The sequence below is a fragment of the Ranitomeya variabilis genome, chromosome 1 (genome assembly GCF_051348905.1).
Source record: "Ranitomeya variabilis isolate aRanVar5 chromosome 1, aRanVar5.hap1, whole genome shotgun sequence".
NCBI lineage: Eukaryota > Metazoa > Chordata > Amphibia > Anura > Dendrobatidae > Ranitomeya > Ranitomeya variabilis.
In genome coordinates, this window is record NC_135232.1 from 1,122,096,793 (window position 1) to 1,122,113,412 (window position 16,620).

A 16,620-nucleotide genomic window follows, 5' to 3' on the forward strand; every position below is an offset into this window, starting at 1 on the left:
ATAGTGTCCTGCATAGTTGTTAGCAAGAAAGTAAAGATAGAAGTTAATGCTCTAAGAAAATGTTTGATAATGTTGATAGAAAGTGGGGATAGAAGGTGAACCCTGAGTTCTCCGTAGAAAACTAGTTTATTGTAAAGAAAGAGTTTAATAATGTGTTACAGAGGACAGAAAGTGAACCCGTAGGGGTTAGGCAGTGAGTCCTCCTAGGAGCCATATGAAGATGGCTCAGTATTCCTAAACTGAAAGTACGTTATGTTCTATACTGTGTATAGTAGTTGAAAAGACAGAAGGCTCGGGCTGAAAGGAGCGGTCCTGTAAGAAAGGAGAGGCAGTAGGTCTGGCGCCGTTAGGACAGGCGGTCCTGCAGATTTAAAGAAGGAGAATGTGAAGCTAAAATTGCCTTATAATGTGATTATAGGAAGGTCTTTAGCGGATGCTGAGTGTACGTCCTTAAAGGCGATGTTAAATTATTGTTCAAAGAATTGCACTAAGTAGAATACCCGGTTGGGTAACAGAAGTTATTTATAGCCTGTTGCTGTAATATTTAACCATGTTTTGTAACGTTCAAGTGTCCTCACCTCCCATAAAGGGAAGCTCTGTTCAAGTATACTTATTGTTATTTGCACTCAACAAAAATTGTATGTCTTTTTGCTAACCTGTATTGTTGTTTCTTCCCAGTCCCGGAGTACTGGATTTAACCGGGGGGGAGTGCAGTGCCCCAGAGTCCTGGTTGTTGCAGTACTGTGGCTCTGCCACTAAGGGGAGCTATGGTACGTCTGATGGCACTGAAGGAGTTCATCTGATCAGGTATCACAGACACCAATACATTTCGCCGCCGGGCCTCCAGGGGGAGCTAAGGGTTCTATTTACTAGGCCACTCTCCACACACAGGTAAAACTGGGGGTCAGGCAGGAAGTTAGACAGAAAGCTGACTGGATGGGAACCAGGCAACACCTTGTGGCAGAGGGTGTTGCGGGAGAAGATTCAGTAGGGTCCCTGTCAGGGGTGGGATCCTGACAGGGGCTTGGCAACTTGAGCGAACGTAACGGGACCGTGCCTGCACAGTATAGCGGCGGTGCCCAAGAAGGGACTGGAAGCGAGATAGATTGTGCTGAGTGAGAAACGAGATCAAAGCAAGAAGGAGAATACCAGTAGGGGTCGTGCTGTAAGACCGAGGCAACATCCTACTGAGGCGCAAACAACCAGTGGCCGGAACGCCGAAGGAAGTATTTCTACATATAGCTTCAGGCAATACTTCGAACCTACGGCAGGACAGTCAGTCTCAGGCGGGCTGTCTCACCTAAATCACCTATGCAGTCTTGGGGGGCAACTTGTGGAGAGGGGCGACTCTAGGGTCCCGGAAGAGCTTCCGAGCCTACCCGTCAAACGGGTGCCGTCCTGACCGCAACATCAGGGAGGGACGGAAGATTAGCAGAAGATCATCTAATCGAGTTGTGAGGGAACTTAAGAAACAGACACAACAGTTGTGGGGACTTTCCGTAAGCACAGCAGGGAAGGACTACAACACATAGCGCTAGAAGGAAGGCACAGATTTCCACCTGTGAAGGGAACTCTGGAGGTGCCATTGGACCGGCCGGACTTGCGCAGCCTGGTGATCTGGATTCCGGACTGAGGACCCAGAGATCTACAGTAAAGAGGTAAAGAGACTGCAACCTGGTGTCCTCGTTATTTGCTGCACCGCACCACTGCACCGCATCACTACAGCCTCACCACCGCTACCACTATCTACATCTATCATCACTGACTGTGCGCCCCTCGGCAGGGTCACGGACCGGGCCTAGCCACCGTGACAACCCCAGAGCAGAGACCCAGAGGTTCGGTACCGGGTACCCCTCGGCCCTGCGGCAGTGGGGGCGCTGCACACACACACACACACATTCTCACACACACACATACACACATTCTCACACACACACACATTCACATACACACATTCACATACAAACACACACACACACACATTCACACACACTCACATACACACACTCACACACACCTCTCACCTCTCCTCGCGCTCTGCCGCAGCATCTCCATTGCCTTCCTCTGACACAGCTGGCCGCTGAATGATGACGTCATCCAGCGGCGCGTCTGTGTGAGAGGAAGCAGGAAGACAGATCGCTGGGCAGCGGAGCTGCAGGGATTTCTCCCTACCCGCCGCAGCCACTCTGCAGGGGCCCCCCTCCACCTCTGCACACGTTGGGAGCCAGCGCTCTGCAGCTTCTCTGTGCCGGCTGTCAGCTTGACTGTCGGCACAGAGAACAGCTGACTCCCAGACCGGGGGCGGCAGAATGCAGCCGCTGGGGGAAACACTGCGGACCGCCGAATTAGGCAGCCCGACTGCGCCCCCCTGCCGGCTGCGCCCGGGGTACATGCCCTAACTGCCCCCCCCCCAGATACGCCACTGCTGCCCATGACAGGTCACCCGACCACCTCTGTCCACCTCAGCTCAGGTACACAGCCTCCATGTTAAGGTGACTTTTCCTAGCTTGTCCTTGTTACTAACATCCTTCGGGGAGACTCTTCCCTTTTCTGTAAACATTGGAGATATCTTACTACCTTCAGATTAAAGGTAATAACTTATACAGATATTAAATTGTCTCTGTCCTCTGCTATGAGTACGTCATGATTTTTGTTTTTTTCTATTTTTTTTTTATAATTTTTTTTTTTTTATTTACCCCATATTCTCTTTGGTTTATTTTTTACTGGCTACAAAACTCTTGGACCAACATCCTTGAGCAAAGACATTTTTTTACTTCTATTTTAATGTTCCAAACTCCTTATTGTCGATTCTATGCTTTGAATTTGAATTCTCACATGTGATTTCTGTCTTTTGCAGCGACTTAATGATTAAGACAGGGGATGGGTCGAAACGTCTATTATATTTTTTGTCGCCTTTCTTTATCATCTACTTGACCTACTCCCTTAATTTGATTTTCTATATGTAACGGACTTGAATAAAACTTTTTCACCTACTAGTGTGAGGTGAAATCTGATCCTGTAGATTTAGGGCTCTACACCCTGATCCATCGCCACCTCACATTTTGACAGTCTGCACACTAATTATCACTCTAGTATGTAAGATGTATGCACAGCGCCCCCTAGAGGAGCCTCCTGAAGCTGCAGGGCTGTAAATACATGCACTCCTTACAGCCATGAGATATACAGTTACCTGCACCCGGCCCCAATCATGTCCTCCACCCCACCGCTAACCCCAGTGACTGCTCACAAGCTCCTTATCTCAGCTCGGTCCTCCGGGATGTGGCAGCTATTGTCATCTCCAGGAGGAGCTGCCGGCTGTGAGTGATAGGGGATGAAGAAGGGATCCAGGTAACAAGCAGGTAACCGGTTGTTACAGTGGCATTGCTTTCCTCACAGAGAGAGTGATGTCACGCTTGGAAGTGAGGAAGGATCACTTTGACAGGTATTCAGCACATATAACACCGTTCTGACTCCAGGCCAGAAGGGGGAGCTCTACACCCAACCTCAGGGGAGCTGCTCTTTCTGGTCGGGAGGAGGAGTCAGTTGCTAGGCAGATGGAGTTAGACAGTTGGTGAGAGGAGAGCGAAGAGAGAGAGAGGAAAGCTGGGGCCGTGGAGACGAGTGATTCTGTGGCTCCTGGGAAGGAAAAAGAAAGCAGTCTGTAGGAGACTGATAGGGAAAAAAGCAAAGGAGAGTAAAGAGCTGGAGAGAAAAGCTGCAACTGGGCTTCTCCCATGATGAGCGCAGATACCGGTAGCCAGAAGACCGAGGTTGTGGGGGTAACTTTATGCCCCATGGCAGAAACTGGCAGACAGCTTATTGCAAGTTACCTGTCCTCCATTAACACCCAAGGACACAGTAGCAAATAGAGCCCGAGTCGTGATAGAGATCCTGTAAAAAGGCTCGAGTTACCTGTCGTGCAGGTATTGTCCTACCTAAAGGAGGACAGAGAGAAAACGTGAGGACCTTGTGTGAGGCCTAAGGCAGCAAAGGACTACAACACCACAGCGCTAGAAGGAAGGCTTCCAACCCCACCTGGTTAGAGGGATTCAGAATTCGCTTTCAAGCCGGCCATACCATACCAGCATCTTTGATCTCATACCCTCGACTGTGGCTACCTTGAACCAAGTAAAGAGGTAAAGAGACTGCAACCCTGTATCCTCCGTTTCTTACTACACCACCTATCACCATCTTCATCTATTACAGCGGGAGCCCTGGAGACCCAGCTTCACCTGTGGGAAGCCATACCATCCCTTCTGCCATAACAACATCCCAGAGGACCCCTTTAAGCAGCGTTGGTCACCCCTGACCGAATACCACAGGTGTCGTCACAAACGTTTATTATTCAACTAACCCCTTTTAAAGACCGTCCCTTTAACATGGCTGCCCAGGGACACAGACCGGGTCACTGCCACCGTGACACATTCCTTTTAGTGCCAGACCCCGTACTGAGTACCCTTCGGCACTAGTGGGCGTTCCAGATGCCTAGAGGTGGGCCGGGCACAGAGCTCACTGAGGGGTGCTGGACTCAGCGGAGGCCAGACTGATGCACAACAATGTCTGCACTTATATACAGGGAGGAAAGACTAATAGGAGAGATCACTGCATGAATGTACTGCAGGGGCAGCAATATCTGCACATTGGGCAACATGGAATATCATCTATTGTTCCCTGTTATCAGCCAAGTCAGGCAGAGGAGGGGCAGCTTCTCTACTTCTCATTTAATTTTAGGGGCAAAATCTGCAAATGAAGCGAATAATCCCCAAGAGACTCCGACATCATGAAGTCTGAGGAAACTCATTACAGGTCAGATTGTGCAGCGTCAAAAAGCTGCAACACAAGCAAGAAATCCTCCAAAATCTCCACCATTGTGCTGGAGCCGTAATGTGCCGACTGCCGAGTCTTATTACACAGGAAAACACAGCAGAAAAAAGCCTCTGTGAGAACTGAGCCCAAAAGGCCGCACAGCGAATGTCCCAGGTGTAGGACCCCCTGTTATACCATTCATTTCTGAGATGGGACCCCCTGTTATACCATTCATTTCTGAGATCAGACCCCGTTATACCATTCATTTCTGATTTGGCACCCCCTGTTATACCATTCATTTCTGAGACCGGACCCCCCTGTTATACCATTCATTTCTGAGATGGGACCCCCTGTTATACCATTCATTTCTGAGATCGGACCCCCCTGTTATACCATTCATTTCTGAGATGGGACCCCGTTATACCATTAATTTTGGTTGTAGAACTACAAGTTCCAAGGACTCTAAGTGAGGCTGTTGAGTGGAGCGGGGGCTGCATTGTGGGGGCAGTAGAGTTACACACTATATCACAGTTTTACACAGGAGCATAGTTTGGTGTTGTCCATTGATTTTCTGCCTTTGTCTGTACGGTCTGACCCCATTAGTCTGTGCTCCATGGATAATGCTGCCAGCTCTGCATCTTAGGAGATGTCTGCGGCCCAGAGCCGTCCTCTGAGGGGAACTTGTCTCCATGTCAGCCACTTACATGTATGGAAGCTCCAGCTTCCAGTCCGTTCTTCATTACAGAGGCTGGGTGACACCTGGTGGTGATATCAGGGATTGCAAGCAGAGAACATTTTAAATTGGTAATAAACATTTTATTTTGTTTCTCTTTAGAGAAATGTTAAAATTACTTCTGCGAGATCATACCCTGGGTATGCAATAAGTATTACTTCATTCATCAGTTAAATAGTTTGAATCTTCAATATTGATAATAATTATAAAAAAAACTTATCAAGTGTCTATGCTGATGATCCAGACATACAGTGGGTACGGAAAGTATTCAGACCCCTTTAAATTTTTCACACTGTTTCATTGCAGCCATTTGGTAAATTCAAAAAAGGTTATTTTTTTCTCATTAATGTTCACTCTCCACCCCATCTTGACTGAAAGAAACAGAAATGTAGACATTTTTGCAAATTTACTAAAGAAAAACTGAAATATCACATGGTCATAAGTATTCAGACCCTTTGCTCAGACACTCATATTTAAGTCACATGCTGTCCATTTCCTTGTGATCCTCCTTGAGATGGTTCTACTCCTTCACTGGAGTCCAGCTGTGTTTAATTACACTGATAGGACTTGATCTGGAAAGGCACACACGTGTCTATATAAGACCTCACAGCTCACAGTGCATGTCAGACCAAATGAGAATCATGAGGTCAAAGGAACTGGCCAAGGAGCTCAGAGACAGAATTGTGGCAAGGCGCAGATCTGGCCAAGGTTACAACAGAATTTCTGCAGTACTCAAGGTTCTTAAGAGCACAGTGGCCTCCATAATCCTCAAATGGAAGAAGTTTGGGACCACCAGAAGTCTTCCTAGACCTGGACGTCCAGCCAAACTGAGCAATCGTGGGAGAAGAGCCTCGATGAGAGAGGTAAAGAAGAACCCCAAGATCACTGTGGCTGAGCTCCAGAGATGCAGTAGGGAGATGGGAGAAAGTTCCACAAAGTCACCTATCACTGCAGCCCTCCACCAGTCAGGCCTTTATGGCAGAGTGGCCCAATGGAAGCCTCTCCTCAGTGCAAGACATATGAAAGCCGCATAGAGTTTGCTAAAAACACATGAAGGACTCCCAGACTATGAGAAATAAGATTCTCTGGTCTGATGAGATGAAGATAGACCTTCTTGGTGATAATTCTAAGTGGTATATGGAGAAAACCAGGCACTGCTCATCACCTGCCCAATACAATCCCAACAGTGAAACATGGTGGTGGTAGCATCATGCTATGGGGGTGTTTTTCAGCTGCAGGGACAGGATGACTGATTGTCATTGAAGGAAACTTGAATGCGGCCAAGTACAGAGATATCCTGGATGAAAACCTCTTCCAGAGTGCTCTGGACCTCAGACTTGGCCGAAGGTTCACCTTCCAACAAGACAATAACCCTAAGCACACAGCTAAAATAACAAAGGAGTGGCTTCAGAACAACTCTGACCATTCTTGACTGGCCCAGCCAGAGCCCTGACCTAAACCCAATGGAGCATCTCTGGAGAGACCTGAATATGGCGTCCACCAACGTTCACCATCCAACCTGACGGAACTGGAGAGGATCAGCAAGGAAGAATGGCCGAGGATCCCCTAATCCAGGGGTGAAAAACTTGTTGCATCATTCCCAAGAAGACTCATGGCTGTACTAGCGCAAAAGGAGCTTCTCCTCAATACAGAGCAAAGGGTCTGAATACTTATGACCATGTGATATTTCAGTTTTTCTTTTTTAATAAATTTGCAAATATTACTACATTTCTGTTTTTTTTCAGTCAAGATGGGGTGCAGAGTGAACATTAATGAGAAAAAATGAAGTTTTTGAATTTACCAAATGGCTGCAATGAAATAAAGAATGAAAAATTTAAAGGGGTCTGAATACTTTCCGTATCCATTGTATGTATAAAAAAATCAATGAATAAGACACAATAATGTCGCAATATCTATTTATCTATTACCTATTATCCATCAATTATCTATCTATCTATTTATCTATTATCTATCTAATATCTATCTATCACACTTTATTGTTCATCTCCCCCATGGAGGATTTTTTGCTTTCAGTACATTATATAATAAAGTGAATGACGGCTTTAAAAGATTACATTGCGTTATATAAGGAAAATAAAATAAATATTAGTTTTGGAAAACGGAGAAGAAAAAAAACAAAGTGAAAAATATATGAATTGGCTACTACACAAAATTAGTTTATTAAATGGTGCAAAAAAACCCAAAAAACTTCTCTCTCGATAGGATAAGCGTTGAATGTTGGTGCGGTAAGCGAATCTTGTGATTGGACAGTCTGGGGGAAGGAGACGTTGGTGAGAAAGTTTCTGCTGTTCATGTGCTATAGAAATAAAGTGTGAGCTTCAGTCAGCGGGAAAGTGATTATAGCAATACCAAACTTATATAATATATACATGTTTTATTACTTTTATACAATGACTACTCTGTGGGAGGAGAACAGAGGGGAAAGGTGTGTATCCGTCAGCTCGCTCCGCTGTACGGCCACATTCAGAGCTTCTCCTCCGGTGCAGATGTTCATCTAGTCTGTAATCATTATGTCAGCGCTGGTTTATACCTGACTGGTTTATACAATGATCTGTACAGAAATAATCTATTCCCAGAGGAAGAAGAGAAGACAGAAATAATCACTGAGCGCTCTGCTAATTCTCTGCACCTTCATCTACACAACATTGTAATACAGCGACATAATGGGGGATGGGAGGAGGTTTTTGTACGGCTTTGTATCACTGTGTAAGAGGATACTGTGCACTCTGCTGACAGTAATAATCTGCTGCATCGTCCTCTGTCGCTCCTCGAATAGTTAATTTGTAGCTAGTATATGGAGATCCATCACTAACACCAGAGAACCGGTCCGGGACTCCTGTATATCGGTTGGTTGCTTTATAGATAAGAATCTTTGGTCGTTCTCCTGATTTCTGTTGGTACCAGGCTAACCAGCTACTTATACCAGTACTGGCCGTACATGAGATGGTGACTGTATCTCCGGGGGACACAGAGATATAACCTGGAGTCTGGGTCATCACAATCTCTCCACAGGATCCTGAGGATTAGAAGAGACATAGTCATTACTGATAAATGTCGGGATCTTCCTAGAAATCCTGCTCTGATGATGGATCCACTGTAGAGATCTCTCTACACACAATCATGGAAGGATCCGAATCTCTCACCCTGAATAGAAATGAAGATCACAGCCAGCAGATAACTGCGAGAAGCCATCCTGATGTGTCTGCAGCGTCAGATAGAAACTATAAGATGAGACAATCTGTACAATGAGCTCTATATAGAGAGTGACGGGGGACACAGGAGACCCCCAGAGACTGTGTATGGAAATACTGGGGACATGTAAATCCTGTGGTTATAATGTGACGGTTACTGGTGTGTAATAGAGACCGGAGCTCAGCGGCGTCTCCTCCTAGATCAGAATTAATGTCACTTGTGTGAAAGATAACAAAAAAAAAAAAAAAAAAAAGAGTTTTTTTTAGTAACTAATTGTAATTTCCATGGTTATAGGTTTTTATGATCACGTTTAGCTCTGCTTCATCTCTATATAAACATTCTAGAAATATTGTTCTGTATTTATAAGGAAATAAATGTTTCTGCAATCGGCTGAATTCGCCATTACTCTCTATAAATCGCCTGAGAGAATCCACCAGACATCGGGATTGCAGTATTGTAGGACCTGACATCTGTGCAGCGTCTTCACAGCTTACATATAAGTTAGGAATATCCTGTAAGTGACGTCCTTGTATACGATCACATACACTTCACTGATCTCTCCGAATATCTGTTATAAATACAGTCAGGATTAAGTGAGAAAATCTACTAGAGACCTGAGCAGAAGTCATCGGGGGCTCCTGCACCTGCCTGACCCCCTCCAACCTCCGGATCAGGGGTCAAGTTAGAGTAAGTTACATAGTGCGGTGTAGTGTAACAAAGACCTCGGCAACGAAGGAGACAAAAGCACCGTGGATACATTGGGGGTCAGTGGGTGCCCTGATCTGCTAGTCGAAACCGCATGTACCAGGGATTATCCCACGGAACGCCCGCTCTCATTTCACTGCGGGCATAACACTACTCAGACAACACAGGGTGAGGGTTAAACAGTGTTGCAATACTTTACTGAACCACAAAACAGGCAGATTACATGTAAAACCGTCCAAGCAAATTACCAAAGTTGGTGCACATGACAAGGACTTATCGTTCCATTGACACGTCGGGATAAGAGCAGCTGTTATTTCAGAACTTCCAGGGCCAACTACCCCATTGTGGCATGCACAGAGAAGAGGTAATGACAAGCTCAGGAAGATGACAGTCCATTCAGGTACAAGGCCAGTTGACCACAGGGTCACAACCTGGCTTCTCCGAACATCTTCATGGAGCTAGGTGACGGGTTGGTCTAATTTCTGGCTTTCACAAACGTATCCATGGTTGAGCATTGGTCAATGGAGCAGTTATGCATTCTTCCAGCTGGGGACGAGGTCCCCTAAGCTGGCATCTTGTAGAATGACACATTTGTGTCCCTCTTGATGATGGAGCAATGATGTCTTGGCTGCTGTCCTGTAGAAAGTCTCGGGTTCTTTAAATCTTTGGATGTCTTGGCTGAATATCTGTCTCCTCATGTTACGGAGGCACGTTACCTCTTTTTATAGTTAACAACTGTCCTTCTTTCAGTATTCACAGGAAAAGGGGGAATAATGGTAAGAAGACAAACTCGTATTGTTTGTTTATGTAATCTGTTTGCATAGTTCTTCATTCTCTGTTTTGCAAGTCATTAAACTAGCTGGCCTGGACAATGTGTAATCAACATATCAGCAAACATCATTGTTCAAAGACCCTGCATGAAAGAGGAATCAACATTTCAGACTTTACAACAACAAGACAGAAACACACATTCAATATTTAACATATACATAACAGTCTATTCCTCCTATCTTGCTGAAATTAGATGTCTGGCTAATTAAGATAAAATGCTGTTTCCTCCCAAGTACATTTTTCAGCAATTATGTATTTTTTAGTTGGATGCGGCAAGAAAGGAAAGATAGATATCTTCTAGTATTTCGGCCAATAAATGGTCTCTATCAAGGACATGAACATAACAAATAAAACACATTTAGCTTCATATGTAAAATAAAATGAACCTAAACATAAGTGTCAGATCAAAGACAGTCGGAAGGAGACAAGGGTGATATTGTCAGGATCAACCAGTGATGACTAGTGTTGAGCATTCCGATACCGCAAGTATCGGCCGATACTTGCGGTATCGGAATTCCGATACCGAGTTCCGATACCGAGTTCCGAAACTTTTGTGGTATCGGGAATCGGTATCGGATCCATATGAATGTGTAAAATAAAGAATTAAAATAAAAAAATATTGATATACTCACCTCTCCGGAGGCCCCTGCACCTTACCGCTGTTAACCGGCAGCCTCCTTTGCTTAAAATGAGCGCATTTAGGGCCTTCCATGACGTCACGGCTTCTGATTGGTCGCGTGCCGCTCATGTGACCGCCACGCGACCAATCACAAGCCGCAACGTCATTCTCAGGCCCTAAACTCATCATTCTACCACCCTGAAAAGTATCGGATATCGCCGATACCGATACCAGATACCCAGTGGCGTAACTACAAAGTTATGGGCCCCGGTGCGAACTTCCAAATGGGGCCCCCCCCCCCCCGCAGCCCTGCCATACAACTCAAGGTAACCCCCATAGAATACAACGCAGCCCCCCTCATAGTGCTCCATACAGTTGATTATTGCCCCATAGATGCTCCATATAAAGCTGTGCCATGTATTATGCTCTGCACCGGTCATTATGGCCCCATAAGATGCTCCGCACAGCCACTTGCCCCTTATAGTGCTGCACAAGCGTTATGGCCCCATAAGATGCTCCGCACAGCCACTGCCCCTTATAGTGCTGCACAAGTGTTATAGCCCCATAAGATGCTCCGCACAGTCACTGCCCCTTATAGTGCTGCACAAGTGTTATGGCCCCGTAAGATGCTCCGCACAGCCACTGCCCCTTATAGTGCTGCACAAGTGTTATGGCCCCATAACATGCTCCGCACAGCCACTTGCCCCATATAGTGCTGCACAATTGTTATGGCCCCATAAGATGCTCCGCACAGTCACTGCCCCTTATAGTGCTGCACAAGCATTATGGCCCCATAAGATGCTCCGCACAGTCACTGCCCCTTATAGTGCTGCACAAGCGTTCTGGCCCCATAAAATGCTCCGTACAGTCACTTGCCCCTTATGCTTTTGCTGCCATAAAAAAAATAAATCACATACTCACCTCACCTCTCTCTCTTCGCTCAGGACCCCCGGCACTTTCAATATTTACCTGGCTGCTCCTCGTGCGGCTCCGTCTTCGGCACTGACGTTCAGCAGAGGGCGCGCACTGACTACGTCACCGCGCCCTCTGACCTGAGAGTCACTGCCAGAGGACGCTGATGACAGAGCCGCACCGGAACGAGGAGTGGTAAATATCGCGCAGCGCTGTATACTCACCTGCTCCCGACACGGTCCCTGGACGTCCCTGCTTCTTCCAGCGCTGCAGATTCTTCCTGTATTGAGCGGTCACAGTTACCGTTCAATACAGAAATGAATATGCGGCTCCACCCCTATGGGAGGTGGAGCCGCATATTCATTTCTGTAATGAGCGGGACCATGTGACCGCTCAGTGCAGGAAGAATCTGCAGCGCTGGAAGAAGCAGGGACGTCCAGGGACCGTGTCGGGAGCAGGTGAGTATAATTAGAGAGCGGTGACGGCTCCCTGCTGCGGGTCACTCACAAATGGTGGATCATCATCAATCATGGGTCATTTCATTCTCCTTCACTCCTGTCCATGGGGCCCCTAAGTAGTCTGGGCCCTGTCGCAGCTGCGACCGTGGTAGTTACGCCGCTGCAGATACCAATACAAGTCAATGGGACACCAAGTATCGGAAGGTATCCTGTATGGTTCCCAGGGTCTGAAGGAGAGGAAACTCTCCTTCAGGCCCTGGGATCCATATTAATATGTAAAATAAAGAATACGTGACCGCTCACGCGACCAATCACAAGCCGCGACGTCATCTAAGGTCTTTCAAGCGCTCATTCCTAGGAACGGAAGCTGCCTGTTACCTCGGTAAGGTCCAGGCTGCGTCAGAGAGGTGAGTATATCAATATTTTTTATTTTTATTCTTTATTTATTTTACACCTTAATATCGATCCCGATACCCGATATCACAAAAGTATCGGATCTCGGTATCGGAATCCCGATACTTGCGGTATCGGAATGCTCAACACTAATATATATATATATATATATATATATATATATATATATATATATATATATATATATATATATATATATATATATATATATATATATATATATATATATATATATATATATAGCAAATAACGACACCATAGTGCTCTCAAATGATACCGACATATAGATCTCACATAATACCGCCATATAGAGCACATATAATACCGCCATATAGAGCACACATAATACCACCTGTACGATTGTACTTACTTGCAGGTTGGGGAATACTCGCTTGGCAGCGATATAACACACAGTAAGACGTTTTCTTCAAAGTTCAACTGGGTTTATTACCCCATAAACCCCAGTGGCAGAAAACACAAAACAACAATCTTCATATCACGGCAAAACAAAGTAACAATGTTCACAGCGTGACTCTGTTCCATCAGGACGGTGACCATACACTCTTGGTCGAGTCCGATATTCAGGCTCGCTCTGGAGCCAAACGCACAGTCTGGTATTACCTGCTTGTCCGTGCTGCAGGCTTTCCACTGGCAGTACCACACCGGACCTGTTTCTGGCTCTGCCGATCCCTGTCCTCACCTCGTGCTGTTCAGGGATCCAGTCCTCCTCCCAGGACCTCCCAACACCCAGGTTACTCTGGATCACACAGATGGCCTGTCCGGGTACTATTCAGGACGTCCATCCCCGGCTGGGACCGTCCAATACCCAGGCCAACAGTAGCAAAGTCCCACCACGTGCTCTTCAGGGCTATCACACCCAACACCGAGGTTTCTCTCAGGACCTTCCACCTGTACCATTCAGGTCTACACACTCAGACCTACAGGAACAACCTGTGACCCACACCCTGGTCACATTATGTACCTGTAACCACTCCCACAGGTGAGGTATGGATCACATGGGCTGGTCACGTGATCCTGACATCATTGCAGGTCCTCAAAACACCTGCACTGCCGAATAGGAAAAAGAGGTACAGTGAGCACCCTCACCCAGTGGTGAGGTATGTGGGTAGCCAGACCCTCCCAACTCTCATAGCTACCCGCAACCCGGACCCAGGTGCACTAAATGACATCTTCAGCGCTTACGTGCTCTAAAGACAAGATACTCCGGGTTGCATCACAGGGAGCATCCATCCCTGTGACACATACCTCCCATTAACCACAATGCCAGACACTGTCTCACTATCACATCCATGCACACCTATGGCCTCACTATGCCTCCGTGCATATGCTGGAGAGACCATGCAGCGCCCCCTATCTGTTACAGGGGTCACTGCATCACACACCATATAGATCTCACATAATACTGCCAGTGTTCTCACATAATACCGCCATATAGAGCACACATAATACCGCCATATACAGCACACATAATACCGCCAGTGCTCTCACATAATACCGCCATATAGATCACACATAATACCGCCATATAGATCACTCATAATACCGCCATATAGAGCACACAATACCGCCATATAGAGCACACATAATACTGTCCTATAGTTCTCACATAATACCATCATATAGATTGCAAATAACGACGCCATAGTGTTCTCACATAATACCGACATATAGATCTCACATAATACCGCCATATAGAGCACACGATACCGCCATATAGAGCACACATAATACTGTCCTATAGTTCTCACATAATACCATCATATAGATCGCAAATAACGACGCCATAGTGTTCTCACATAATACCGACATATAGATCTCACATAATACCGCCATATAGAGCACACATAATACCGCCATATAGAGCACACATAATACCACCATATAGATCTCACATAATACCGCCAGTGTTCTCACATAATACCGCCATATAGAGCACACATAATACCGCCATATAGAGCACACATAATACCGCTAGTGCTCACATAATACCGCCATATAGATCACACATAATACCGCCATATAGAGCACACAATACCGCCATATACTTCACACATAATACAGCCATATAGATCTCACTTAATACCACCAGTGTTCTCACATAATACCGTCATATAGATCACACAATACCGCCATATACTTCTCACATAACGACGCCATATAGATCTGACATAATACCGCCATATAGATCACACATACCGGGGGTGAGGAGTTCATAGGAGAGGATTAGATACACAGCTCAGCCATCAGTATCACAAAGGATAGCATTAGATACACAGTTCAGCAGTCAATATCACACAGGGGAGGATTAGATACACATCTCAGCACAGTAACACACAGAATGGGATTAGATATACGGCTCAGCACACAGTATCCCACAGGAGAGGATTAGATACACGGCTCAGCACAGTATCACACAGGGTAGGATTAGATACAAGGCTCAGCACGGTAACACACAGAATAGGATTAGATACATGGCTCAGCACACAGGATCCCACAGGAGAGGATTAGATACACATCTCAGCACAGTATCACACAGGGTAGGATTAGATACAAGGCTCAGCACAGTATCACACAGGATAGGATTAGATACATGGCTCAGCACAGTATCACACTGGATAGGATTAGATACAAGGCTCAGCAGACAGTGTCACACAGGATAGGATTAGATACATGGCTCAGCACAGTATCACACAGGATAGGATTAGATACATGGCTCAGCAGACAGCATCACACAGGAGAGGATTAGATACACATCTCAGCACAGTATCACACAGGGTAGGATTAGATACATGGCTCAGCACAGTATCACACAGGATAGGATTAGATACATGGCTCAGCAGACAGCATCACACAGGAGAGGATTAGATACACATCTCAGCACAGTATCACACAGGGTAGGATTAGATACATGGCTCAGCACAGTATCACACAGGGTAGGATTAGATACATGGCTCAGCAGACAGTATCACACAGGAGAGGATTAGATACACATCTCAGCACAGTATCACACAGGGTAGGATTAGATACATGGCTCAGCAGACAGCATCACACAGGAGAGGATTAGATACACATCTCAGCACAGTATCACACAGGGTAGGATTAGATACATGGCTCAGCACAGTATCACACAGGGTAGGATTAGATACATGGCTCAGCAGACAGCATCACACAGGAGAGGATTAGATACACGGCTCAGCAGACAGTATCACACAGGAGAGGATTAGATACACAGCTCAGTCAGTATCACACAGGATAGGATTAGATACACGGCTCAGCAGACAGTATCACACAGGAGAGGATTAGATACACAGCTCAGTCAGTATCACACAGGATAGGATTAGATACATGGCTCAGCAGACAGTATCACACAGGAGAGGATTAGATACACAGCTCAGCAAAGTATCACTCAGGAGAGGATTAGATAGACAGCTCAGTATCACACAGGAGAGGATTAGATACATGGCTCAGCACAGTAACACACATGGGAGGAGATAACTGCTCAGAGTCACTCTGAGCTCCAGGAAGATAGCGCTGATCTCCTGCCTCTGCTGTGGTGTGGACGGCTCAGGGGGCGTGGCCAGATCACAGCAGGGAGCTGCTCAATGTAAACTATACGGTCGGATGCCGACTGCAGATGTCTATGCCCAGGGCTGCCGTATTTGCAGAGTGTAAGTGTTGTGCAGCTACACTTACACTCCTGCAAAGGAAAATGGCGGCGCCCAGTGGCTGAAAAAAAATAATAATATAAAAAAATAAAATGAGGCACCTTCTCTTTAAGTTGGGTCCATTACCCTCCGGATAATCTATTAGTAGGTTTTCTCATCCCTAAAATGTTTTGTTAGACAATCAGTTTGCTGTAAAAAACATTTTTAGCCGCTTCACCCCAAAGCCTGTTTTTACCTTCATGA

General features: G+C 46.0%; 1 gene segment (V, D, J or C); it reads right to left on the reverse strand.

Moving 5' to 3' along the window:
• Positions 1-7,972: 7,972 nt before the first annotated feature.
• Positions 7,973-8,769, reverse strand: LOC143792955 (immunoglobulin kappa variable 3-11-like). The segment is given in 2 exon segments: positions 7,973-8,576; positions 8,704-8,769. Coding segments are annotated over 2 exon segments (366 nt in total).
• Between the last annotated feature and the right edge of the window lie 7,851 nt (positions 8,770-16,620).